The sequence below is a fragment of the Macadamia integrifolia genome, unplaced genomic scaffold (genome assembly GCF_013358625.1).
Source record: "Macadamia integrifolia cultivar HAES 741 unplaced genomic scaffold, SCU_Mint_v3 scaffold_19A, whole genome shotgun sequence".
In the NCBI taxonomy this organism is placed as follows: Eukaryota; Viridiplantae; Streptophyta; class Magnoliopsida; order Proteales; family Proteaceae; genus Macadamia; species Macadamia integrifolia.
In genome coordinates this window covers 111084-138060 of record NW_024870640.1, presented here as the reverse complement: position 1 = coordinate 138060, position 26977 = coordinate 111084, and the positions used below count along the sequence as shown (strand labels likewise).

The 26977-nt window shown below is 37.3% G+C and overlaps 1 protein-coding gene and 1 long non-coding RNA gene across 2 annotated transcripts; one reads left to right on the top strand and one right to left on the bottom strand.

The window, feature by feature from the left end:
- Positions 1 to 5198: 5198 nt before the first annotated feature.
- On the bottom strand, positions 5199 to 26977 carry LOC122071284 (calcium-dependent protein kinase 13). The gene is made up of 7 exons (XM_042635609.1): positions 25742 to 26977; positions 16286 to 16429; positions 15951 to 16103; positions 14327 to 14442; positions 14067 to 14234; positions 5823 to 6062; positions 5199 to 5740 (listed from the first exon to the last, which is right to left on the bottom strand). Exons 1-7 carry the CDS (start codon positions 26376 to 26378, stop codon positions 5591 to 5593), a joined length of 1608 nt encoding a protein of 535 aa, XP_042491543.1. The 5' UTR covers positions 26379 to 26977; the 3' UTR covers positions 5199 to 5590.
- Positions 9393 to 10350, top strand: LOC122071285. The gene is made up of 2 exons (XR_006138128.1): positions 9393 to 9705; positions 9817 to 10350. It is a non-coding gene; the product is annotated as an uncharacterized LOC122071285 (long non-coding RNA).

Here is a 26977-nt window from a genome sequence, read left to right as displayed (position 1 = left end):
CAATGAGTTACTGACCATGTAGTGGTGTCCACGTAAGCCTTGTAACTCTGTCAAAATTGCTGGAAAAACCATAGAATAGTGCTATTTTTGATACAAGTTACAACTACCTGTGAATCACACTCCACCCATAAGTTCACCCAATTCCGAGCTTTTGCAAGCTTCAATCCCATAAAAAAAACTTCAAACTCTGCAACAAAATTTTTTGTTACTCCTAGACCACCGGAGAAACTTAGGATATGAGTTCCAATATGGTCGCGGAAGACACCCCCTGCACCTGATCATCCTGGGTTTGCCAAAGAGCAGCCATCAATATTTAATTTAATGAATCCTACCCTAGGCGGTTTCTAAAATACTTCACTGATTTTGTGTGCCTTCTTTGGAACTATTATGAGATGTAACTGCCTGGATAAAACCAAATCTTGAACTCCATTTACCGGGATGGAAGCCAGAGCTGAAAAGCCTACTAGATCATCAAATATTCTTTTGACAACAATTTTGGCAGTGCAGCTTCCATTATCATGCCTTCGCAGGTACCTTTCTCTCCAAAGATTAAAAAGAATGATGATTAGTAAAGCTGACCAAGCAGTGCGTAGTCAAACGGCTTGCTTCACACCTTTGCATTTTAGAAATATTAAGCATAATTATCTTATAGCAATATTTTTGTGAAAAATAAAATGAGATTGAGTGTGATGAGAATAGTACTTGAAAACCATTAGCTGATGTTGCAATTTTGTGTACAAAATAATATCCATGTCATCATAATGTAATCAATTGATTTTAATCTAATTAAGATTTCCATATATTAGAATTATGTTTCAAAAACTATTTGAAAAAGTAAATTTTATTCAAAGAACGGAAAAAAAAAAAAAAAAAAAAAAAAAAAAAAAAAAAAAGGAAAAACCATATATGATACTTGAATTTAATACGTAACCTATGTAAGGAATTCAATGGGTTCTTCAACCAAAAAACACTCTTACCGTACCTTCATTAGCATGTTTCCAAAAGGCTCCATGTAATTTTGGGGAAGAACCACGTGAAGTGGAAACATTCAGATAAAACAAACTAATATTATAATAAACAGAATTAAAATTCAATGTGGGAGATACTGTGGCACTTGTTTTGTCACATAGAAACATGATTTCTTCATTCTAGCCAATGGATGAATGAAGAAATTCTTTCAGAAGCCAAGTTTGAATTTGATATCTCATCCCAATCATATGGACACCTTTTTCAATTTTTCCTTTTTTTTTTTTTCCAGAGGTTAATGTTCTTGAAACAGATTTAAAAATTTTTAAATAATTTTTAATTTATTATATTGGCACGTGGGGAAGTAAGATTAATTCAAAGCAACAAATGATCAAATAATGCCAGAGACAACATAATCACAAATAATTGGGGCCTAACCAAAACTTTCATGTGGCCAAAAAACCTGTCGATGCAAGAAATCCTCTCATGAAAAAATGGCAAAGGTTGGCCATATAGTTGTCCCTAATTCTTGATTGGGTGGCACATCGAATTATGCCATGTGAAACAATGAATGATCATTTCAATTATAAGGTATCACCACCTCTACCCAAAAATAAAATATTTTGTTTAGAGCTTTTTGGACTTGTACATTATGTATGCTCGCTTTGAAGCATCATTCTACTATATAAAGCTTGTTCATAAAACATAAAAATAAGGGAAAACCCATACATGATGTTACATTTAGAAGCCACTAAATTTTGATATGTGACTTATACAAGGAATTCACCATCTATCAGACAAAAGATCAAATGATCAATCCATACGATTGCTCTGGAAAAGCTTAATTTCACCAATGCCTCAATTGGCATTGTATTCCAAAAAAAACCTTTTTTTTTTTTTTTTCATTTGTCAATTCCTAACCTTATCACTAGACAAATTTGAAATCATATGAAATTTGACATAAAAGCAAGCAACCTTCAGATTTACTGATACATAAAATTTCATCTAAACTTCTTCTACATGGAAAATTTAGAAATTCCATATTTAGATTATCGTACACCAAAACTACTCTTATACAAAAATATAAAATTCTACTGAAAAAAAAAAAAAAAAAAACCCTTCCCCATGATGCCAAAGTGCAATCTCCCTCTCACATGATTTTTTTTTTCTCTTTCCTACTCTCAATATATCGGTACTATGTGAATGATACCTTTTTTCTAGGACAGTTTTCAAGATTTAATATGCCTTTTATACGTATTTACTTGGACTTTTTTTTCCCTTTGAAACAAATGGAGGTAACTGGGGCGGCGGGCAGGGGAGGGGAGGGGAGGGGGTTTGAAGGGGAGGGATATGTTCAAGTTGTTCCTAATGGTTGTGATTTTGATGTTACAGGTACCCACTTTTCTAATCCTAGGTCCTGCAAGTTATACTACAAGACTGTAAGCGACAAGTGGCACTATATCTTTTATTGGGCTTAGCAAATCTGCAAGCGACAAGTGGCACTTCATCTTTAATGGGCTCGGAAGAAATCACTGCACCGAGTTAAATCAAATGTGAACACATGCCACATTGAATCGACAATGAAAGACAATTCGGCATCCAAAATTAACAAAGATTGTTGCTCCTCAATCTCATCAGGGATTTTTATCCTTACTATATATGTCTTGATTGGTCCATTAGCTGTTGCCAATGATAGAGATTGATGATAACCATGGCTGCGCCTAATGGGACAAGCAACTCATGGCCAGAATATTTTAGTTTTTCAAGTTGGAAAAACAAACAAATTGAGGCAGACTAGTTTGTCTATAACTGCCTAATGATATGATACAGCTTCCATGATGGAACAAAGGAAAGAAAATTTAATTTAAAGTAATATTTAAATATATTTTTTTGTGATCATTATATCACATGATAATAATATAATTAATATTAAAATATTTTTTATTTAATAAAATGTTAAATATTTTATTTTGATTATTGATTTTTTTTTATTTTTTTCCTTAGAAAAAAAATAATAATTTGAAAAGTAAAATAATTGTTATACGAGAAAAAAAAATATATAACTGCTAAAAACAGTAAGAGTATTAAGTTAAAGATTCATGATTAAAAAACATTCCCTTTTCATTATTGATTTCATTTCCTTTCCTATACCTTTACTTACAAAAGACGAGTCATAATATACTTATCTAATGAAGTAAATCTATCACCATTCTTCAAGGAAGCAATGCGAAATCTTGAAAGATATTTATTACAGCCACTAAGATTTTCAGTTAGACAAGAGACTAAGTAATAGATATGAAAATAAAGAAAATTTTAGAGCAACAAATGCATATAATGAGTTTTCGGAAACCATTGAAAAGGATCAAAGAAAGTACTTAAGGATTAAAACTTGAGGGTCACGGTTTTCCTTGTCTTTGTAAGATTTGCAAGTGAACACAACCAGATTTGGGTTTAAATCAGCTCAAACTTAAAAACCATCTGTGCTCAAATGGGGGAAAAACATTTTTTGGTACTAAAGTATTGAGAAATTCACCACCAATCAATCATTTACTATTTGTAAGTGATTGTTTTGTATTTATGAAGGCAACCGCTAATGACGTAGAAAATTTGAAATTAAATAATTTCTCAAAAATCAATGTAGCTCTTAGTAAAGGATTTCATAAAACCCCACACCCATATGAAGAGAGTCAGCAAGGATGATATGACATTATAATTGAACTGATTCTTCACCAACTCCCTAAAATACTCTTTTTCAGCCCAATCAGAGTGCCAGATGGAATGGATAAAAGGATTTTCTCTCTAAAACATGGGATAAGGGAGGGGAGGAAGAGGGAGGTTTAAGAGATGGATAATGTCCGCCTAAAATATACATGTCACCATCTAATGATACACACCTTGGCAAGCCATTGGCCTTTCTTTTCTTTTTTTTTTTTAAAGCTTCTGTGGTTTTATATGAATCAAGTTACAAAGGATTTCTATCCCATCAAAAGGAGGATATAAAGGATTCTAGTTCTGTCTCCTTAGTGCTTACGAGTCATGATAGGCTTCTTGTGACTCCTGACACCCCTCCTTCCTTTTCTATCTTCAATGATATCTACACGTGTGACACGTCTCAATGCTTAGCATGGCACTTCACATATTGGCTGGTCCAAGGTGAAATTGACTGCCCTTTCGCCCACTAATTTTGAAGGTATAACGGGGTTCTCCTTCCCTACAGTGGACAATTTCGTCATCAGGAGGTGTCACTAGGTAAGAAGGCATTTGGAGGGCTGTTCTTGTCTTTGTGGCTGTTGGATTGGAATAGAATATCCTATGGAGTCCGAATTGGATCCATATTCATTTCAATGGTGTGGTTAGTAGTTACTACTGTACGGGGTGTCAATTTCATGCCCGCAGTCGCAGGCCCGACCTAGATCGGCCAAAGAACCGAAACTGGACCAACCTTTTTGTTAAATATGCCGAGCTCAAGGCCAGACCGAATACTATTTGGTCATTAACGGTGCGAAAGTCCTACCTGAGTGTCATATTCCTCAAAAGGTGCATCTTTTGGGGGTGTAGACCCGACCCATGACATTAGGCTATCTCTGGTATAAGCCATTCAGAAACATTCCCATTCCATGGTTAAGTAGGGTTAGGCATTTGTTAAAATTCCACCTCTTATAGTAACGAGACTAAAATGGGCCCAAACCCAAGCCCAATCCGGTTACTAATCATGCAAGATTACTACAGGATAAGTAGGCTGGGATAGGATGGCAATTAGTAATAACCATTCATAGTTGAAACTTGACATGAGAAAAAGGCTATTCTCCCAAGCCCTAATGGAGAGCAGCAAGATCCTCAAAACAGGGGAACCAGATTGTCTGCAATATTTTATGCAGAAGCACTATAAAGCAACTGATGCAGGTAACAGGGCATAGACATTACAATAGGACTAGCCAAGTGGATCAAGGCAGCGGATTGTTAATCCACAATGTGCGGGTTCAATCCCCGTCATTCGCCATTGCAGACCGCACTAGGACAGGATAATCCTGTAGACCTATTGCAGCAAACACAAACACCACAGCAGTACTTTCACAGGAAACAGTAGGGTATATGTTCATATGACCATAGTTAAGCAAGTAACCATGTCAGATCAAATACTCCAATGTATTTCAACAGAGGATAAACCATGGTACACTAGTACTACAACACTGAAACAGAAAAATTATAACAGTATCAGTATGCAGCAGCACTAATATAAAGTAAAGCGATTATCATTCCAACCACAACCCAACAGATAACAATGGAACCCCAAGACTAAAAAAATTGTTTTACAAGGAAAGACTACACTGCTACTAATCCCACAAATACAAGTTCTGCACATGGAATACACACAGGAGGTTGATATGGTAAGAAAGGATAGAATCATACATAATGGAGCCAGAAGATACCGTTCCTACTCATTTAAAAGTAGAAGAAAATAGACAACAATTAACTCACCTTTCCAGGATCAATTGTAAGCCAACAATCATCGGGGCTGGCTGAATTAAGGCCCCCACAAAAATATCAAGGAGAAGTGAGAAAAAAATATAATCCAAGTGAGATGCTTGTATTGGCCAGTGAGATCGACCCTCCGCGGTTTGTGCTACTCATGGCCCATGTTTAAAGAACCATCTTTCATCAGCTTTACACTCAGGCTATTGAACCTCCCTCTTGAGTAGTGTCGAGAAGCCTTCCTCCAATCTGTTCCAGTTTTCATCATTGCAGCAAATTCCTCATAGCTGATTTTCCCATCCTGCATTTCATAGACATCGAGGTGAGGTAGGAAAGCACAGAATCCATGCTAGGCTAGTTAAAGTATTTTCTGAGGTTCATACCTTGTCAGTGTCTACTTCTAGGAAGATGTCATTTGCCACATCTGCAACATCTGCACTGGCTATGGCTCCATCCTCCATCAAGGCACCCTGGAGCTCTTCTGGATCAATATAACCATTGCCATCCTTGTCAAAATAGGAGAAGGCCTTGCGAAGATGCTCATCGTTGGCCATTCTTTGTAAATGAAGGGATACAGCAACAAATTCTCCAAAATTAAGTTTTCCTTTCCCACTGGTATCAACCTGTTTTTAGCCAAAAAAATCTCATTAGAACATAAGGACCTGTTGTACCTTCATATGTACTCTGTTAGTATTTGCTAAAAACAAAAAGATTGTGTAGATGAGGGTCTTAACAAACATGATATGAGTGAACAGCTTATTTGGACAAGAAAACCTCTCAAAGATGAGAACCTGATTCTAATGCAGAATCGATCGCTTTATATGAGGGTCATAAAAAACACCATACAAGTCAACAGCTCATTTGGAGCAGAAAACCTGATTCTAATGTGGAATCATTCTCAATCCAGGAAAAGAATCAATGGGAGATCAACTGCAACAAGAATGATGATTTGGGGAAGAACAAAATCAATAATACATGAAATCTGGATGGAATGCAATTTTTGAAAATGGACCACCAACTCCCGCTCACTTAACAAGATTTGGAATGCTATCTACTTTGATGTTAATTCTAAGCTTACCCTCCTCCCCACTACCCTGTAAGGGATTCCCTGAGGAACAGGCTCACTATTGTCTCTTTGGGGCCTTCCCACCACCATCTCCCCCCCCCCTTTGTAATAGGGTTTGTTGCTTTGTTTAGCTTGTCTATGTTTTCTTTTCCCCTCGGGGCATTGTATATTCTCCTTTTTTCTTCGTAATTGATATTGTATTTGTCCCAAAAAAAAAAGTCAATTTTTTTTATGAAAGCAAAGAATAAAAAGGGCATGACTTGGCCACCCACCGTAAGCCTTGATCAGCATCACACTGACCATGCAAAGCTTCTCACCTTGCAACTACATCTCGAAAAAAAAAAGGAGCATAAATCCATCATCTTTTCTTCTGTCTAAAATCATTGGTTAGTACAGCCCCTCTTTTTATTTATAATCTCAATGAAAAACAAATAGGAAACCTCTATTATGGTAGGAGGATCCTTTACAATAATAATAATTTTCCATAGTTAAGGAAGAGTCACCCAACTAAAGTAATTAATTGTTAAGCTACCCAGTAGGTAGGATTTATAATAAAGAAATTACTAAATAAGAGCCCATGGCTACCACAAAGGCTGCTAAATATTCAGCAGAATATTCTCCACGCAATCTTCTTGTAGACTTCCAGAAGATCTTCATGAAATCTTCTAGATGATCTTCAAATCAAATCTTCTAGGAAATCTCCTTGTCAGGCATAGAAAGACTGATAGACTCACTCTTAAGAGATATACTATCTCCCCAGGTAGCACTGTATGGTGAACATGGTGGAACAGCTTGTCCATTAAAGAGGATGTACATCAGTGATTAATCCATCAACCTTATTTTTCCTCTTGCCTCTTGCCTCCTGTAGTATTGATACTCAATTGGAGGTATGAGGTTTTATGCTATGTATCAGATGACAGGGAAAATACGATTCATGGAGAAGTAGGGATGAGGTTCTAAATTGCCTACGTTTAGGAATCCAAAATCACTTAGAAAACAGAATTGCAGCGAAAGAATCAAAACCAGATTCAGGATAATTTCAAAAGAATCAAATTGGGCTCTGATACACCTCAAACTCTGGTCAAATGTATATTTAATAGAAGAAAATAGAATACTAAAGTCTCAGGTTGATCCAATGGTTGGATTCTTGGATCTGGTACATTCCTACTGAGGATACGATTCTCAAGAACTGAGTAACAGAACCAGAAATTGGTCTCAGAAAATTAAGCAATCAATCAGGTGTATTTAGCAATCATATATGCAGGAAATATCAGTAATGAAGACCCAAAGCCCAAACAGTAACAAGAAACAGATCCAGAAATCCAGCTCGAAAATTAAGATTTCTAGAAACAAAATGAGACTGGGATTCTGAGAAAACTGAAGAAAGATGGGAAAACAAAAGAACCCATGGAAAGTTCTGAAAACAGAATAGAAATCTGAGAGCAAAAGCTCGGCATTGATCCACTCAGAACAGGAAAACTGAAATTGATGCAAGACTGGACTTCTATATGAAATTTTAATTTCAGAACTTAAGAATGAAACTCATAACAGAAAATAGAGAAGAAAAAAGAATCACAGGGATAGCATAACAATCGATTGAAAGAAGTTTAGGGCCCGTTTGATAACGTTTCAAGAAACGCGTTTCCGCCGTTTCTGTTTCCAGAAACAGCAGAAACGGAGTAAAAAGCGTTTGATAAAACTGTTCCGTTTCACTTATTTTCAGAAATAGAAATAGAAATTTTTACTTATTTATGATTCAAGAAACGACCTACGCAAAACAAGTTCGCCGTTTCTAGAAACAACTTGTGGCCATTCTTTCATTGGTTACTATCGACTTCTAAAAACATGACTTATCAAACACCTTCAATTCCGTTTCTGTTTCTAGAAACGGAAATTTATGTTTCTGCCGTTTCTTGAAACAGAAACGGCAGAAACGTTATCAAACGGGCCCTTAAGAAACTGAAATAGAAGATTGGAGCTTAGGGTGTACTTACTTGATGTTATGATTGAAGAAAGAAAGAAGAGATAAGAAGAAGAGGAGGCTATAAGAACCCTGGAATCACCACCAATCAACCTACTGAATCACCACGGTACCAAGTTCTGAAATTCTATAGAACCATAAAAGAGGCCGAAGCCAAATCTCATTAATCAATTCATGCACAAGGTTATAGCCCTTGACAATCTTATATAGAAGACAGACTCAAACTCAAAAAAATTAAGGCTTAAATCAATAGTGAACTGATTAGGTAACTTAAACTAACTAGGAAACTGAAACAATAAAGGAAAGAGACTGAAATAAGGCCAGCTCTTAGAGACCTATTCCAACTAAAACACTTAATCACAAATAAAAAGAAATAGGACTCTAACTAGACTAACTAAAAATGTAAAATCCATATTCACAATTAAGACCCTAAATATGGCCCATTACATCAATAAACCCAAAAACAAAAAGCCTAAGGCCCATTGGACCCAACCATAGGCAAAATAAAATCTTCCAAGGCCCAATTGACCCAATTGGACCATCATAACTGCATCAAGTATCACCATGGTTCAAGGTCTTGCCAAGATCTCACTATTTCAAAATACCGAGTCGAGATGACTAGCGATAAACAAAAATGACATAATCTCAGTCGAGATCTTGAGATCTCACCGAGATTTTGGTCCATATTTCAATCTTGGTTCAACTCGGTTGAACCATGGTTAAACCTATGTATATATTTGTTGAATCATGTAATTAATGCTGCAGGGGCATTCTAGGCTTTTCCCCCTTCCACCGACCCTAATTAATGAGGGGCGATGGAATGGTGGAATACTTGTAAATTTATTTTTGCTTTGATTATTATAAATAAAGGCGTGAGTGATCTCATTATTCACTCAAGCATTTTACCCTAATTTGGCTATCAACAATATTACATGGTTTCTACCCCAATCTCACCTGTCTTGCCTAGTCGCCTCTGAGTGAAGAACAACCCTCCCAAGTTGGCTCTTTCTCCTTCTCTTTGCAAAATCTCACCTGAAGCAGAATCAACATCACCAATAAACCTTGGAGATTGAAGATTGAAGTGTCAACATCAACTATTGGAGCTCCATTTCTTCTCAAGAACACTTCTAGTTGAAAAACTATCCTCAAGAACCCTTTTTTTTCATATAAACATGATCAATACTTGTTTGTTGATCATGCACTAATTATATATGATCAAGTATACACTGATATATGAATTGATGGAAGTCTTTTTTTTTTTTTGGTTAATTTTTTTCTGTAAAAAATGATTTTATTGCAAAAAAAATTGAAAAAACATATGTTGGTGCAGGATCCGAGTATGAGGGCCAATCACACTCCCACATTGAGTCAACTTTTGTGGATAGCATCTTCAGGATTTCGGCCCCACAGCCATACATATTGGTGCAGGGTCTGGTGCTACAGGCACCATCCAATAGCGGTGGATCTCGATTGAGTTCAGTACATTTTGCAGGTACATACCCAAGGTTAGGGTACCTCTAGTATGTTGATGGTGATGTTTATGGGACTGCTATGGAAGAATTTGTGTATTACTTCCAACATACTATAATATGGCCAGCCTTTGTGATTCTATCAGATAAAAACATGGTTCAACATCAGCAACAACAATATGGTGGCTATGATGATCTGGCCTGGCACTCATTTCAGTACTAGGAGTCTAGGTCTCCAGGATGACTGATATATGAATGTGTTATTGTGTTATGTACTTATGTAGTTGTATCATATGTGACTATGTGTATCACTTGTGACTCATTTGAGTCAACACTCATTAGTCATCCATGTTAAACAATTAACAAACTATTATTTATGTCTTTTAATTCCTTAATTCCTTATGCTTATTTACTCTTTTAATTGAATTATATATTTATGTGTTCTAAAAGTATTAATTATTGTGTGGAATGGCCTAACGTATAACTCACCTAAGCCATAAACTACCTACCTAGGGTCCAAAGTCAAAGTACAATTTTGAGTACGATTAAAAAAAAAAATGAGGTTTCCACTGTATTTAGAAAGGCATAAAATAGGCTAGATGACAAGTTTCAGGGAAAGGCCATATGGCCACCGAAACCAACCACTGAGTTAACCTGGCAAAAAATACCAAGTTTCGGCGAGATCTCGGCAAAACTTTATTTTTTGGCTGGGCGAAACCAGCACTGAAGACCTCAAACCTTGTGTATCACCAAGATTAGACCTATCTGGAATATGATAGTCCAACTCAACCATTTGGTCCACTAGGTGTTGGACTTTTCTCCATGTATTCTCAATAGTCAATCAGCTTAAATTTTACCTTGAATATTAAACCTTTTCACCCTCTTTCCTTGCCACGTGTAGGACTAAGATGTATAGTTGTCAAGGCGTCGCTTAGGCGTCCTGGCCAATTTTTTTTCTTTGGGCCCCTTGATCGTCTAGGCGCCTTGTTGGTGTCGACTTATTTTTTGATACCCTCGAATGCCTGGCACCATGAAAACTATGCTAAGATGAATCTTATAGGTACATATGGGATGGTGAGGACTTCATGTGCTCCAAACTCGAGCCAGGCAGATAATCATGGGGTATATATACTTCCTGTTGGGCAGAAGTGGAATGGAGGTTGATGCAGTAGCACTCTCATAGTTAGACCGGCTTGACTCAGTCTGGAAACCCGAAACCCAGGCCGCAAAGAACTAGGTCCAAGTCCTGATTTTTGTCCAATGAATATATTATTTTTATGTTTTTGATTAGCCAACAATAGAAATCATAGGAGATAAAGCTGTTTCAAAAGTTTATATATTCATGTAACCATCAATATTGAGGGAGTTGATTGAATGATATGAAAGTCGAGATTTCTGAAGGCTGTTAAAAGTTGCTGCCTGCGTGACCTGTTGGTTGGTTGCTTAGTTCCTCTTCATCTGTTCTCTCCCTCTTAAGTTCCCCATCTGTTCTCTTCTTGTCTCAGGTGCATTACAACCTTCTTTCTTTTATCTGGCCTTTTTGTTCCTGTAATTGACATCACTACCTGTTGTGAAGAATTGGTTCGAACTCCTTGATAGATAATCAGTTTTGCCTGAAACTTTAGGGGTTTGATAGCTATCCTAAGGTGACAAACCCTAGAGTTTTTTCTCCTCCAAACTTTCCTAATATGAGGTTGAAACCAATAATGCAGCCTGGTTCAACTGGTTCTGCCAGATTTTGTTTCAGTTTACTATTACTAAATTAATACCAAATTCTGGAACTGCTATTGGTAATTCCCAAGAGGTCTAGTATTAGGAACAACAACAACTCAGCCTTATCCCAACTAAGTCTAAATGGGGTCGACTACATGGATCCATGCAAAGACAAAATAAGAATAGTAATAGTAAAAGGAAAGGAACACAACAACGACAACAATTCAGTAAAATCCCACAGAAATGGGGTCGGCTACGGATCCTTACCCTCCAATCAAATCTATTCGAGGTCATACTTGGGAGTTGGGACAAGACCTAAACTATGCATGTGTTTCCTCACTACTTCTCCTATGGTCATTTTAGACCTGCCCCTAGCTCTTTTAGTTCCTTCAATCTGAATCAGATCACTCCTCCTTACTGGTGCATCCCTCAGGCCTCCATTGAATATGCCCATGAGACCTCAAACGAATTTCTCGGAGCTTATCATGAACTGAAGAGACTTTGCGACCAAACAAGCTCTTGACCACTATCTCCTGAAATGGAAGCGGAAACCCATCAGTCGCCGTTGACAAATCAAAAGAGCAAAAGGTGGAAAAAGTGAGATAACAGGAAAGGGGAGCAATTTGATTAAATGTCTCATCAGTGGGAATTTTCCGCATAACCTCCATGCACCAATCATGAGCCAGTGGGGGCAACTCCGAAATCAGCTCTAATATGGTCATTCCTTACTTTATTCTTCCTAATTTTCCCCCATAAATCATAGTTAGACGTACGACAGTCCTATAGAATTTTCCTTTAAGCTTTAAAGGAATACGTCGATCACACAACACCCTAGAAGCACCTCTCCACTTCATCCATCTCACTTTAATTCTCTGTGAAACATCATCCTCTATATATCATTTATTTATGGTTAACTCCAAATGTATCTAAAATAATCACTTTGCGTCATCTATCTCTCTTTAATTTTCAAAATTTTGTTATTCATCTTAGTGCGACTAAAGTTACAAATCATATACTCCTTCTTCATTCTACTTATCTTAAAACCCCTTGATTCTAAGGTTGATCTCCATAGCTCCAACTTAGTATTAATCACTGCTTTTGTCTCATCCACCAATACAATATCATTAGCAAAGAGCATACACCACGAAACCTTGTCTTGAATGTTCCTAGTTAAATCATCCATAATAAACACAAATAAATAAGGGCTTAAATCTGATCTTTGATGTAACCTAATTGTAATTGGGAATTCACTTCCTTGCCCTCCCACGGTTCTCACACTAGTCACCACATCCTCATGCATATCTTTAATTATATCCACATCATAGTTGTCACAGCGATCCAAGGTAGTGGAGGGGTGCCTAAGAACTTACGCGACCCTGGCATCCAAGTGTTATTTTTTATTTCTCCTCTTTTCTAACATTATTTAGCATACTACATATACCTTATATCATCAAAAATCAACATTAAGCCACACCAATTCATAAAAAAATCAACATTAAGTCATCAAAAATCATTCAGAGAATGTTCTTATACTCTAATTAATTTGATTGGTCAAATGATTTTATTTTTACAAGAGTAGAGCACAAAACGAGCTTTCCAACAAATCCAGGATTGCTTCAATCCAAGTTGTACTAACAAAGTTACGTTCAGGTCACACTTATTTTAAGGTACATGAATGTTGTTAAATATCTCCTGAATGAAAATAAAGTTATGGACATCAAAACAAAAGTTAGCAATGTTTTACCATGATATTATTTATGGAATTTTCAGTTTTGGCAAAAACCGCAGCATTTGAAAGTTGAAAATCGCCACCCTACAACAAAAAATCTAGTTTTTGTTCTAGAACTGGGGGTTGACTTTTCATCATGTTGGAATTTGATTTTTAAACTATTTTTATTGGATTCAAATAGGAGATACCTGCTTATTTGTGAATAATATCTTAAGAAAACAATTCTATAATTGTTTTTCATTTACTTAAGATAGTATTCATATTAATCATGTACTTAGATAATATTTGGCATAAATAAGTGCCAAACTTGGTTCGATACCAATTGAGGCACCTTGCAGTAAGGCGACAGTCGCCTACACCTTAAGAAAACTGCTTAGACGCCAAGGTGGCACCTAACAACTAATAGTAAAATTAAATGTCTAAGGTTTAATGAACTACTGAAAGTTGGACTTAATTTACATTCACCCAGTTGAACCTTTAATCTGCATACACATTTTCAACCTCATAATGACAAAAACTCTAAAAATAATTATTAGAAAAAACAAAACAGACAAACAAAAAGATTAGTTAAAAAGGATCCATACAAAGCATCATAGTGCTAAGTAGTAAAGGAAGAGACACAGACTTTCTAGGTTTAGCATCAGGCATACAAGGCTAGTGTCCACTTACAGCTTCAATTAGCATCTGCACGTCAGACTCTGCAAGCTGAGAGCCAAATTTTTGAAGTCCAGCTTTCAGTTCCTCAATTGAAACAATACCATCATTATCTACGTCCATCTTCTCAAACATTTCTTTGATGTCTTCAACTTCTTCAATGGATAAATGATCAGCAATAACCTATTTGACAGCCCCATTAATATTAGTTATTTTTGGTACAAAACTAATTAACAGAGCAAAGAAAAAAAGGAGCATAAAATCAGTCAACCAACCCTCAAGGCTTTCCTCTTGAATCTGTTCATCATAGAAAACTGTTTAAGCCTCGACTTGACAACATCTCCAAGGGGAACATTTGGAGCCTTCTTAGCATTTTGGAGCCAAGGATGCTCTGCGATCAGAGAACAAGATATACATCATGGAGGTATACTCCAATAGTGGGATGCTCAATTTTAACATTAAAAACATCAATATTTATAGCACTTTCTCTTTCCTTTTTTTATCCCCCTTCTTTGTATTACAGTTAGCTGATGTGGTTTCAACAACATTTTCTATGGAAAAGTTACCTATGTTTATTTCTAGTCAAAATAGGTCAGAAAGTCATGTGCTAATACAATTAACATAACCAACTTATGTTGATACTATTTCTAAGCTTCTGAACATCCTACATTATGCTGCACTTGCATGAGCTAATAGTCAAATTGCCAATGTGTGATCCCACAACGAAATAACAGTATGTAGAGCTGCCATAACTTTCTAATGAATCTTCACTTTATAGTTGTAATCTAAAATAAAGGGAACATAGATTTTGTTGCAGACAAATCAAAAAATATTGGCACGGGTTGGACAAATAGTTTTTCTTAAATCATGTGGTTCTATATAGAAATTAAAAAAGTCAGATTTGTAAACTAAATAGAATACATCAAAAGGGCATTTGATGCCAGTGGCTTTACAGAACTGCAACCAGAAAAAAAAATAATGTGTCCGCCAGTAGTTAACAAAATGGCAATGGCACAAGTAATGAATCACACTTTCTGCATGTGGAGCATTCTCATAATGAAGAAGTTGTTGATGTATACATTGACACTACCCTTTCCTAACAGTTCGAGCTTTAAAATGAAACGGTAGCAAACATGGTATAAGAACAGGGAGATCGAGCGTTCGACTTCTGGGAAGTGCAAAAATCAGGTAAAGGCCAACACTTCTCTCTCAGTGCCGTGCAAAGAAATGTTGTGTGAGCTCCACATGCAAGGACCATGGGATCTTGGCCTGCACATGAGAGGGAGTGTTGATGTATACATTGATGCTGCCCTTTTCTAACAGTCCAAGATTTTAGGTGAAATGGTAGCGAACAGTAGTACACCTGACTCCGTGAGCCCAGTAGCCAAAAAATAAATATACCACACACATGCATGTATCCACGCATACAGCCATACACACAATTTATGCACGTGGAGCATTGTCATACAAGCATGGATGTCTGTGCACCTACCTGCCAGTGGATAACAAGAAGCTAATGGAAAAGTAATAAACAAAAATTTCTGCATCAGAAGGATTCCCAGATGAAAAGTCCACCTGATATGGGAAAGTCAAGATGCTGAAGGTTTCATATGGCAATAAATCAGCAGCTATGCATGTCAATATAGACATATAATTTGGTGTCATCTGAGTCAATACCAAACTATTTGACGAATCTCCTTTGGAGTCCATCAGTTATATAAGTTGATGCAGAGAAATATCTGTTTAAAAGAGAGGCCCATACTTCTATATATATATAGAGGTACTTATTATGTTTGTGCAGGGTAAGTGTCTGATGTGTCAAACCATTTTAAAAAGTTGTGCCCATATAGTCAATAGATAGTCGATATGTAAATTAACTAGCAGAAAGGCATACAATACCAAGCACTTGCTTTGCAGTTAACCGGACTTTTGGGTCAGGCTCCAACATCTGTCGAACTAAACTCTTTGCACTCTCCGAAATATTTGGCCATGGATCCCGCTTAAAATCTATTAGCCCGCGGAGAATGGCCTGTGCAACCCCTTGCTCTGACTCTGTATTTTGAAAACATAAAATCCATAATAGGTGGAGATGAAACATTCTATTTATTGCGAGGCAAAGTAAAATATCAAGCTCAAAAAACTAGGATCATGGACTACAATTCTGGTTTGCTAACATAAGTATCAGCTTATAGAGATATGGTAAATGGATTGCGTTCACTAGGGAAGAACCTTACCAGCCCAAAATGGAGGAACCCCACACAGTAGGATGTACAAAATCACTCCTGCACTCCATATATCTATTTCAGGTCCATAATTACGTTTGAGCACTTCTGGGGCCATGTAGTATGGACTTCCAACAATTTCAGAGAATCTTTCACCTGGAATATCCAAGAGTATAAGCATTAGATTAAGTATCAGGGTGAAATAACTTGCATGGTCAGATCTAAATTGAATGAATAGAGAGTTCCTTCCAGCTTGACTTAACCCACCCAACCTGACTCAGCCAAAATTGCACTATTATTGGCATATGAGTTGGTTTCAGATTTGAACAACTCATGTTGATGTGCACAGGCAGGTTGAGTGGTCAGTCAACAGAATCTTCTCCATGGGTCATGCTTGATAACCCATCTGGATTACCCCTCTATCCAAGGTAATCTACAAACAAACACCCTTTTAGAAGTCAGCTAACTCAAAAAGGCCTCAGCTTCATCATTCTCTCCTCTATGCAATAGCACAATTGACATTGAAAACATCTGCAAATCGTTTGATTAATACCATGTGGTTCCAAAATATTCTTCAACTAATGTAGCATCCATCAAATATTTGTTGAAAATCATAACCATGTCGCCGGGTTTAAATGGCCCATCCAGAAACATTCTGTGAACCTAAACAACCTACTTCAAATAAACAAACAATAATAAATAAACCTAGGATTCCTACTCCTTGCAGTTCAACTGAGGAATCTCCAATTCTCACTTAAACTCAGCCTGGTTGACTCTTTCAGTGTGACAAGCCAATGGAAGAAAAGAGTACAAGTAATAAATTGGCATGTGAATTCCATAGACTTGCTTCTTATCTCTACGGCCAGTTAAGGACCCTAAGAGGTATTCAAACAGTTCCGAGCAGTGAGAACTAAGATCTCAATATGGTAGGATGTATATGAGATATATCAAGTTTAAGACTCCTCTTCAATGAATGAGAAACTAAAATCACTGGTAAAAGGCAACTAGGAGACGGTAAAAGAAAAAAAAAGAGATCCAAAGTATAAAGAATATAAATTAAAAGCTACATATACCACCAGACCTTGACAATCCCTAACAAAAGGATCGTTTTGGTAATATTGTTTGGTACAGTTGGGTGTGGGCATGGACCCTTGTTGTATCTCATCTCAGCTTTCTATCTTGTTAAAAATTATTTTTGGTGCAGATCTTACCTTTTTTATCTTCAGTAAAAACTAAAGTGATAAGCTATTAACATAAACGCTCCTAGTATTTTCTGTAAAAATAAAAATAAATAAAAACATTATTCAAATCTGGAGCATTTGGAGAACCCTTGTGGACCTTTCCCACGTAAGATTCTTTAGAAGCCACAGACTCCTTTAAGATGAAGGCATTAGAATAAGAAAGAACTTGTAAAAAGGACTAGAAATATGGAAGAGCAGGGAGGAGTCTTTCTCCTTCTGCATGTCACAAGTGCAAGAAGGAAAAAGAAATCATCTGACCAATTATTCTCCTAATCACGACATGACATTTTTTCCTGCAACATCGTACCATATCTTCGAATTAGGCAGAATGTGAATACAAAGGAACTAGGAAAACTTGCTCATGGTAATAATTCTTCCTCTAGTTGATGCAGAATTTCAGCAGAAGAAAGAAGATAAAACAGGCTAGAAATAGCCTGTGGGTTGGTCTGGTTCAATTCTGAACCAGTTCTCTGGTTCAAACCTGGCATATTTTACTGCTCACGTGTAATTTTTATATCCTTTAAAATTTCTTCTATTGTTATTAAAGTGTTAGTATGAAGTCTGGTCTATTACTTATAAATTCCAGTCCTCATTAGAATCATTTCCCTTTTTGAGTTAGTTGCTATTTTTCAGAGTCGAGTCTATCCAACCCAAGTCTATATGAGCATGTAAAGGGCTTTACACACGAATTTGATTAATACAAATTGGCTTTTGCCTTTTGGTTTTGTGAGATTTAGAGCATATTCTACTGTAAGATGCAGTAGAAGCCTGGTGGGAATCCAAGTTGAGTTTGTCGGGATTCCACCCCTGAGGATCAGATGGGGTTCCTGATTACTATCTTTTCTTCTTTTCTGTCTTCTACTCCGATTGATTATGGCCAGATTTCTGTCTTTTACTCCCCTTCTTGCACATACCAGTTTCCAATTCTGCTTTGTTCTCCTGAGGTGCTATTCTGCTAACTGACTGCGGTTTTGTTTTCCTTCATATCAGACTTCTAGTTTTAGTGTAGTAATCAATTCTGTCCATCAATTTCTAGTCCTGATTCTTCTTTCAAATTCTCTATTAGCCTCTTGAGTTCTGTTACAGCATTACACTCTAAATTTTGATTGCCATTTTCTCAAAGTTTCTATTTCTGAATCTGGTTTCTAAAACTGAGTTTCTAATTCTGTTTATTGGTTTCTGTTAGCTACTTAATCTCTGTTTGCTGTCTTAATCATATTCTGGTTTAGTTTGTCAATTCCTACTATCGGTTTCTATTTTCTGACCGGTTTTAGTAACCTGCTACTTTTGAGACCACTTCATATCTTGGAATCTGGTTGTCAGATTTCTCTCAAATTATACTGGTTTGTTATCTATACCAATTGAGGAAGACCTTGGCATAATGGTAAGGTTTCTCCATTGCTACCTAGTGATTGCAGGTTCGAGTCGGGAAACAGCCTCTCTGCAAAGCAGGGGTAAGGCTGTGTACATTATGACCCTCCTCAAACCCCATAGTAGTGGGAGCCTCGTGCACCGGGCACACCTCTTGTTATCTATACCCATTAGCAAGGCCATCTGACTTTTCTTTCTTGAGATATAACAAATCTCCGATTCTGGCCCTCTTACTAATCCCCGCCAATTCTGGAAATTCCTTTGGGTTTCTAAACCCTAAATCATTAGGTTACCTAGAGGCTAGAACCCCATTGCTAGTTTTGTAATGTCTCCTATTTCAATTGACTCCTATTTAAAAAGAACTAGAAGAATATTGGCATTTCAAACCTTGCAGAGCAGTGAGAAAATCCACAAAAATAACTTTCCTTTCCTTTCTTGGACAAAAAGTACTAGCTTTGATTGCACATAAGATATTTCTGAGGATTAATGAATCAGACCTACAATTTTGAGTTCTCACATGCATTTTGCGCTATGCATACAGTTACAATAAGCACACTGCATGATGCAACAGCCATCAGTTGGCTTAGCAACTACAAACCATTGTGGACACCCAAACCATATTTGTGAGGCCCAAGAAGTGCAGATCAGGCTTCAATGTCTGTTAATTCATTTTAGGGCCCTTTAAAGTGCCCATGCAAGTACAGAAATCAGCTACTTATTTTGATTTTTAAGTTTTTGGGGCATTTTTGGTAATTCAAGGTTTGTTTAAGAAGAGAATCTTTAGGTTAGATTGCTCATCCACTTTAAAGCAGCCATATGGTCAAGTTAAAGAGTTGAGGACTTTCTATTTTCGAACAGTCAAAGAGTAGTAAGAATTTCTAAATTCTTGAGTTTCTACTTTCTTACATTAATGGTCTTATAGAAGGAGATGTAGAACCCCATATATGAACAGTGTTTTTCTGAGAAATAAGATTCTTGTTTAGTGAAGCTTGTGTGGGCACTCACTCCCTTTTGCAAAACTGAGAAATTTCAACCCAAACCTGGTAAGTTTCAGCTGTAGATTTCGATTGTTGGTTTCCAGGCCCAAATGGCCAAATTAGGTCCCGAAACTTCTGGGAAACATAGTGGAACCCTAAGTTTGTAAAAGCACCCTCAAAATGGTAGTTTGGAGGTTGGTAGTGTATGTTGTACGATGATGTATACTTTCTCTAATCTAACCTATTATACACAAAACTAGAACACACATAATTCAATTAAAACAACTAAAATATGAATCAAGGATGAATAAATATAGAATTTAAAACTATTTCATAAAAAATAAATAAATAAATAAACAAATAAAAAACCACACCCACACTCACTCAACCTTATCCCAACTAAATGGGGTCAGCTAGATGTATCCTATTCCTTCAGTCCACTCTATTCAAACCATACAAGATTCCAGTCCTAAGCTATACATGTCCTTCCTACCAGTTCTTATATGGTTATTCTAGGCTTACCTCTAGCTCTTTTAGCTCCTTTAATTTGAAATAAAGCACTCCTTTGAACTAAATCATTTGAAGGCCTTTGTTGTACATGTCCATGCCACCTCAGACTAATTTCTTGCAACTTATCATGAATAAGGTAACACCCATGTTTGCTCTAATTAATTAACTCCTCATTTTATCTTTCCTAGTTTTACCACTCATCCACGCAACATCCTCATTTCAGCCACATGCAGTTTGTTTACATTTTTTTTTTATTGCCAACATTCAGCCCCGTACGTCATTGTTGGTCATATAATTGTTCTATAAAATTTTCCTGTTGAGTTTTAAAGGGATATTTTGATCACACAGCACTCCAGATGCACCCTTCCATTTCATCCACCCTATTCTATTTCTATGGACAATATCATTCTCTATTTCTCCTTCTCTATTCATGAGTGAACCTAGGTATGCAAAGTTATCACTTTGCGGTAGCTCCCTATCATCAATTTTCACCACTCCACTCTCAATCCTATTGTTACTAAAGTTACACACCATATATTCAGTTTCCGTTCTACTTATCTTAAAACCACCTTTTGATTCCAATATTGATCTCCATAAATCCAACTTTGCATTTATCCCAGCATTTGTTTCATCCACCAAAACAGTATCATCTATAATAAGCATAGACTAAGGGATCTGATCTTGAATGTCTCTAGTCAACTCATCCATGATTACAGTAACAACAACTCAGCCTTTTCCGAATTAAATTGGGTCAGCTAGATGGATCCACCAAAGTATAAGATAAAAGGGGAAAAAAAAAAGGGAAAGACAAAGCAATGCAACACCTCTGAGACATTCCACATAAACGCAGTCGGCAACATGGATCTTTGCCCTCCAAACATCTCTGTTTGATGTCATACTAGGATCCAGACCTAGCCTCTGCATGTATTTCCTTACCAACTCATCAATAGTCATTTTAGGTCTGCCCCTAGCTCTTCTAGCTCCTTCCAACTGAATCTGATCACTCCTCCAGTCCTCCATACTGGAACATCCCAAGGCCTCCATTGAACATGGGCATAACACCTTAAGCGACATCCTTCAAGCTTGTCCTAAATTGGGGCCACTCCCAAATCATCTCTTACCCTGTCATTTCTCACTTTATCTCTCCTAGTTTTGCTACACATCCATCTTAACATCCTCATCTATACTACAGTCAACTTATCTATGTCAACACTGCACCCCATACAACATAGTCAATCTTACAACAGCCCTGTAGAATTTTCCTTTAAACTTTAGGGAGGTTCCATGGTGTACGCTTTTTTCCGATGATATCATTCTAGTGGATGAGACAGTGGCAGGGATTAACCATAAGTTAGAGTTATGGAGATCTACCTTTGAATCAAGAGGTCTTAAGATAAGTAGAACAAATATGGAGTATATGGTGTGTAACTTTAGTCGCTTAAGGATTGCAATCGAAGTGGCGAAATTTGAGGAGAGAGATTCCACAAAGCGACTGTTTCAGATGTTTGTAGTCATCTTAAACAAGGAAGGTGAGATAGATGATGATGTTTCTTTCAGAATTAAAGTAGGATGGATGAAGTATGGATTTGGACTGTTGTGTAATCAACGTATTTCTATGTTCTTGGTTAAATCATCCATGATAAGTGTAAATAGATAAGGACATAAAGTAGATCCTTGATGTAACCTAATGGCAATTGGGAACCCACTACCACGACCTCCCAAAGTTTCTCACACTAGTCAACATGCCCTCATACATGTCTTTAATTATGTCCAAATACTTACTAGACACCCCTTTTCCTTTCCAATGCATGCCAGATTAGCTCTCTAGGGGCTCTTTCGTAGGCCTTTTCTAGGTCGATGAAGACCATATAAAGATCCTTCTTGTAGGTTAATAATAGTAGGTAAATCGATTCCATCGTGGATCTCTCAGGAATAAAACCAAATTGATTCCCCAAGATACTAGGTTCTCTTATAATGCGGACTTTAATAACCTTATCCCATAATCTTATAGTATGAGTGAAGTTTTATGCCTCTAGTTATTGCAACTCTGTATATAGCCTTTATTTTTATAGATTGGGACTACAACACTTCTCTTCCACTCATCAGGCATCTTTCTTGTGCTTACAATCTTGTTAAAAAACTAGGTCAACCAGGCAACCCAACATAATCCCAAACTCTTCCACACTTCAATAGGTACCTCATACGAGTCTGTTGTCTTACCTACTTTCATCTTTCTCAGGGCTTCGTTAACCTTGATCACTCTTATCTGAACATATCTATGATGTGTGCTGTTATGATGTATACTCACATTACTCCTCCATGAGTTATCTCTGTTTTGTAGGACAACAAAAAATAGTCATCCCATTTCCTTTTAATATCTTCATCCTTTACAAGAGTATCACTTTCAATACACCGAACATGATCATAATCTCTTTTCTTCTTAACCCGTATTTTAGCTATCTAATAAATGACTTTTTCCCCTTCCTTAGTGTTCAGATTGTTGTATAAATCATCATATTTCCTTGCCCGTGCTTTCTCCACAATCTTTCTTGCCTCGTTTCTAGCAGCCTTATACCTCTCTTGATCTTCAACCTCCCTAGTCCTTTTCCAAATCTTAAAATTGTCTTTTTCACACTTAATGACTACCTGGACTTCCTCATCCCACCACCAAGTCTCTTTAGGGGCTAGCTGAGTACCCTTAGACATCCCTAGAACCTCTTTAACAACTTTCTTAATGCAATCTGTCATCTCAATCCACATCGTGTAGGCATCTCCATCAAAATTCCACTTTCCTTACTTCACCACTTTATCGGTAAAAGACCCCAATGAATCTCCTTTCAATCTCCACCACCATACCTTTGGGCAAAAAGGTTTCCTTGGCTTACGCTTCAACACCGTGATGCGCATATTCAAGATCAACAGTCTATGTTGAGATGTTAAGCTTTCTCCAGGTATAACCTTACAATCCTTGCACAAAAATCTATCGGACCTTCTAGTAAGGAAGAAGTTGATTTCACTGATATCTTTCCCACTTTGTAGGTAACCAAATGGTCTTCTCTCTTAGCAAAGAAAGTGTTCACAATGGAAAGGTCATAGGATATAGCAAAGTCCAAAACTGAGGTCCCCTCCTCATTCCGCTCCCCAACTCTGTATCCTCCATTAACCTCTCCATGGCCTCTCCTATCCTCTACCAATGTATCCATTATTAAGAATTCACTAACATGTCCCCTCCCATTTCTCATGCTAGTCACTACATCATGATACATATCTTTAATTAGGTCCACGTATTTACTTGAAGCATTTTTCTTCTCTACAACTTGCCAAATTAGCTTGTAGGAACTCTATCATAGGCTTTTTCTAAATCAATAAAGACCATATGTAGCTCTTTAACCATTTCATAATCATCAATGTTTTGTGTGCTTCATTACAAATACATGGGAGTTATTTGACCAAAAATCACAAAACTGAGGTTTTCTAGGAAATTCCCTTTTAGGAATCGTAGCTGTCGAAACTAGAGAAATGATTCCAAACCAGAAATATGGTTGAAATTTTGCCAAAATCGCGAAATTTTTGATCGAAACCATGGAATTTATACAAAGGATTTGAACAAAATGATATGGAAATGTGAAACTTGGTAGGACCCTAGTATCACACCTAGTTCCATTTCAACCTTTGTCGAAACCGAAAAAAGTTTGTAAAGCAACATGGAGAATGAGGGCAAGGCAGCTAAAGAAAAGCAAAAGCAAGCAAGACTGAACACACGTATGTGGAAAAATATGGCACTCTTATATTGTTTTTTTATAGGGGTCTAGTTTGATTTTATTTACTTACAGGTATTTGGATAACGAAATGGTGAATATCGAGGAGAGAGAGATACTGCAAAATGATTATTTTAGATATCCAAGGCCAACCATAAATAAAGAAGGAGATATAGAGAATTATTTTGCACGGAGAATCAAAGTGGGATGGATGAAGTGGAGAGGTGCATTTGAAATGCTGTGTGACCGACATATTCCTTTAATTTAAAGCTTAAAGGAAAATTCTTTAAGACAGTCTGATGACCAGATATAATGTATGGGACGGAATGTTGGGAAGTAAAGAACTATCATATAAATAAGCTATGTGTAGTAGAGATTAAGATGTTGAGATGGATGTGCCGCAAAACTAGGAAAGATAAAGTAAGGAATGATCATATTAGAACTGATGGTGAGAGTTGCCCCAATTCAGATAAGCTTCAAGAAAGTCGTTTGTGGTGGCATGGATATATTCAATGGAGGCCTTAGGATACAGCAGTAAGGAAGTGACTTGATTCAGGTTGAAGGAACTAAAGAGCTAAGAGCAGGCCTATTATGACCATAGGAAGAACTGATTGGAGGGCTAGGATCCATGTAGCCAACCCCATTTAGGTGGGGTTTTATTGAGTTGTTGTTGTGTTCCTTTCCTTTTACAAGTTCTATTAATGTTTTTTTTCTCTACAGGGTTCCACGTAGCCGACCCAATTTAGTTGGGATAAGAGCCATAAGGCTGAGTAGTTATTGCTGTCGTTAAATAGCCTGAATCTGTCTAGTTATCCAGAACCTTCTGTTGACTACTATTCAATCAACCAGAAAGGTTCACTGAATTTCTCATCTAATCTAGTTCCTATTTCTGCCACTTTATCTTCTAATATTTTGTTTCTAATTGCCTTACAGAACCGTAAATCAGAGTCTGCTGTCAATTAGTTGGTTGGGTTTTTAGCTCCCTATTTGAAATTAGGACTTATGCGGGCTTACATTACTTAACCAAGACAAAAGAGGATACAAACAAAAAAGAAATAGGATCCAAGCTTAGCGCATGAAATTTTTGAATAAGATCAGGTAGTTGACTGATGACCAGATTGGTAGCCTTCCATGCTATATTTGGGAATGCAAGTCAATCCCATCAAGTAATAAGGAATTAGTCAACCAATAAAGCCAAATGAAAAATCACTACACACATATATTCGTGGTCTGAATTATCTGATGAATAAGACTAATGCCAACCTCTGTTCTTTTGTGAACCCGGGACCATTGACCATTGTATGCAAAATTATGATAATAAAATCCACCACCATTTCATACTTCAAAGTCAAACCCAGAAACCAGAAAATTTATGGAATCAATAGACGTATCCTATGAATGTCTGGAAATTTTGTAGATAGAACTACAGCTACAGTTCTTACGAAGCATTTTCTAGTCACTATAATGACAGAAGTGCCCAAGGTAATCCAATGGTTCAAAAGGGTGAATTCAATTACCTGGCTTTCTGCTGCTATGTAAAGTAAGGAGAATAAAGTGCTAATGGAAGGCAGATAACTCCTATATATATAGTAGGAACTCTCACGTTCTCACCTGGTTTGAAAAAGATGGATAACCCAAAATCGATGGCCTTCAATGGCGAATTCTCCTTCTTGTTCGCAAAAAGGAAATTCTCGGGCTTCAAGTCTCGGTGGATCACCCCGTGTTTGTGACAGAGCTGAACAACCTCCACAATTGTCCTCGTGACAGTAGCAGCAGCTCGCTCCGTATAGTGACCCCGAGCTACGATCCGGTCAAACAGTTCCCCACCCTCGCACAGTTCCATCACCAAATGAACCGCATTTTCATCCTCACACGCCTCCTTCAAGCTCACAATACTCGAATTCTTGGGCAAATGCTTCATGATCGCCACCTCTCGCCTCACATCCTCGATATCCACCGCCGTCCGAAGCTTCCGCTTCGAAATCGATTTACAGGCCAAAAGCTCTCTGTTATCACGGTCAATGCACAAGTAAGTTATTCCGAACTCACCCCGACCCAATTCTCTATCAACCACATACTTCTCCTCGATCGCTTCCTTGGCAGTATCAGGTAAAACCGTAATAGTCTTCTTCCCTCCGGCACCAGAATCAGCACCATATCTGTCCTTTCGGCCATGATCGTGACCTGAGAAGTTCGACTTCACATCCTCCCTCGCTACAGCTGCGGGAGATCTGCAACAGTTCCCCATCTAATCGGTCCAGGATCGAGAATGTGGAGACGATCCAGCAAAGCCAAAAACCTAACCCTAACTAGGGTTTAACATCATGATGATGATCATAAAGAAGATGAGGAAGGAGAAGTTGGGGTAGCTACTTTAGAGTTCAGAGTTTCCAGACTGACTGACTCTGATGTGTGGAGTAAGGACATCGGAGGAGGAGAAGTCAAGAGAGAGAGAGTGGGAGAATGTGTTTTGATTGGTAGAGAGAGAAGCTTCTCTGCAAATATCAGCCAATTAGTAATATGTACGGCAATGTGATTCAGTTCCCCTTTTTCTTTTTTTTTTTGTTCCCCTTCTCTGTCTTGGCCTCTCTCTCTCTCTCTCTCTCTCTCTCTCTCTCTCTCTCTCTCTGACTCAGCCACACTCACATTCTCTGGTCGCCGTAAAGCTTTGTCTGCTGAGACAGAAAGGGAGGAATGGGGTTGTGGACTTTGTGATTAACTTGGGAAACAGAACAGTAGCTTTGATGGAGTTGGATTTTGGATTTACAGTTTCACTCTTTCTTTTTTGGTATAATGTGTTTCTGTTGTAAAAAAACAGAGGGAGGATAGAGAGAGAGAGAGTAGAAT

Bases quoted from the DNA above. Each gene is read 5' to 3' on its own strand.
- LOC122071284 (XM_042635609.1), bottom strand. From the start codon at position 26,378: ATGGGGAACTGTTGCAGATCTCCCGCAGCTGTAGCGAGGGAGGATGTG. The intron at 6,063-14,066 runs GTAAGTGGACAC...GGCTAAAAACAG, and splicing joins TGCAGATGCTAATTGAAGCT to GTTGATACCAGTGGGAAAGG. The intron at 5,741-5,822 runs GTATGAACCTCA...TATGAAATGCAG, and splicing joins TAGAAGTAGACACTGACAAG to GATGGGAAAATCAGCTATGA.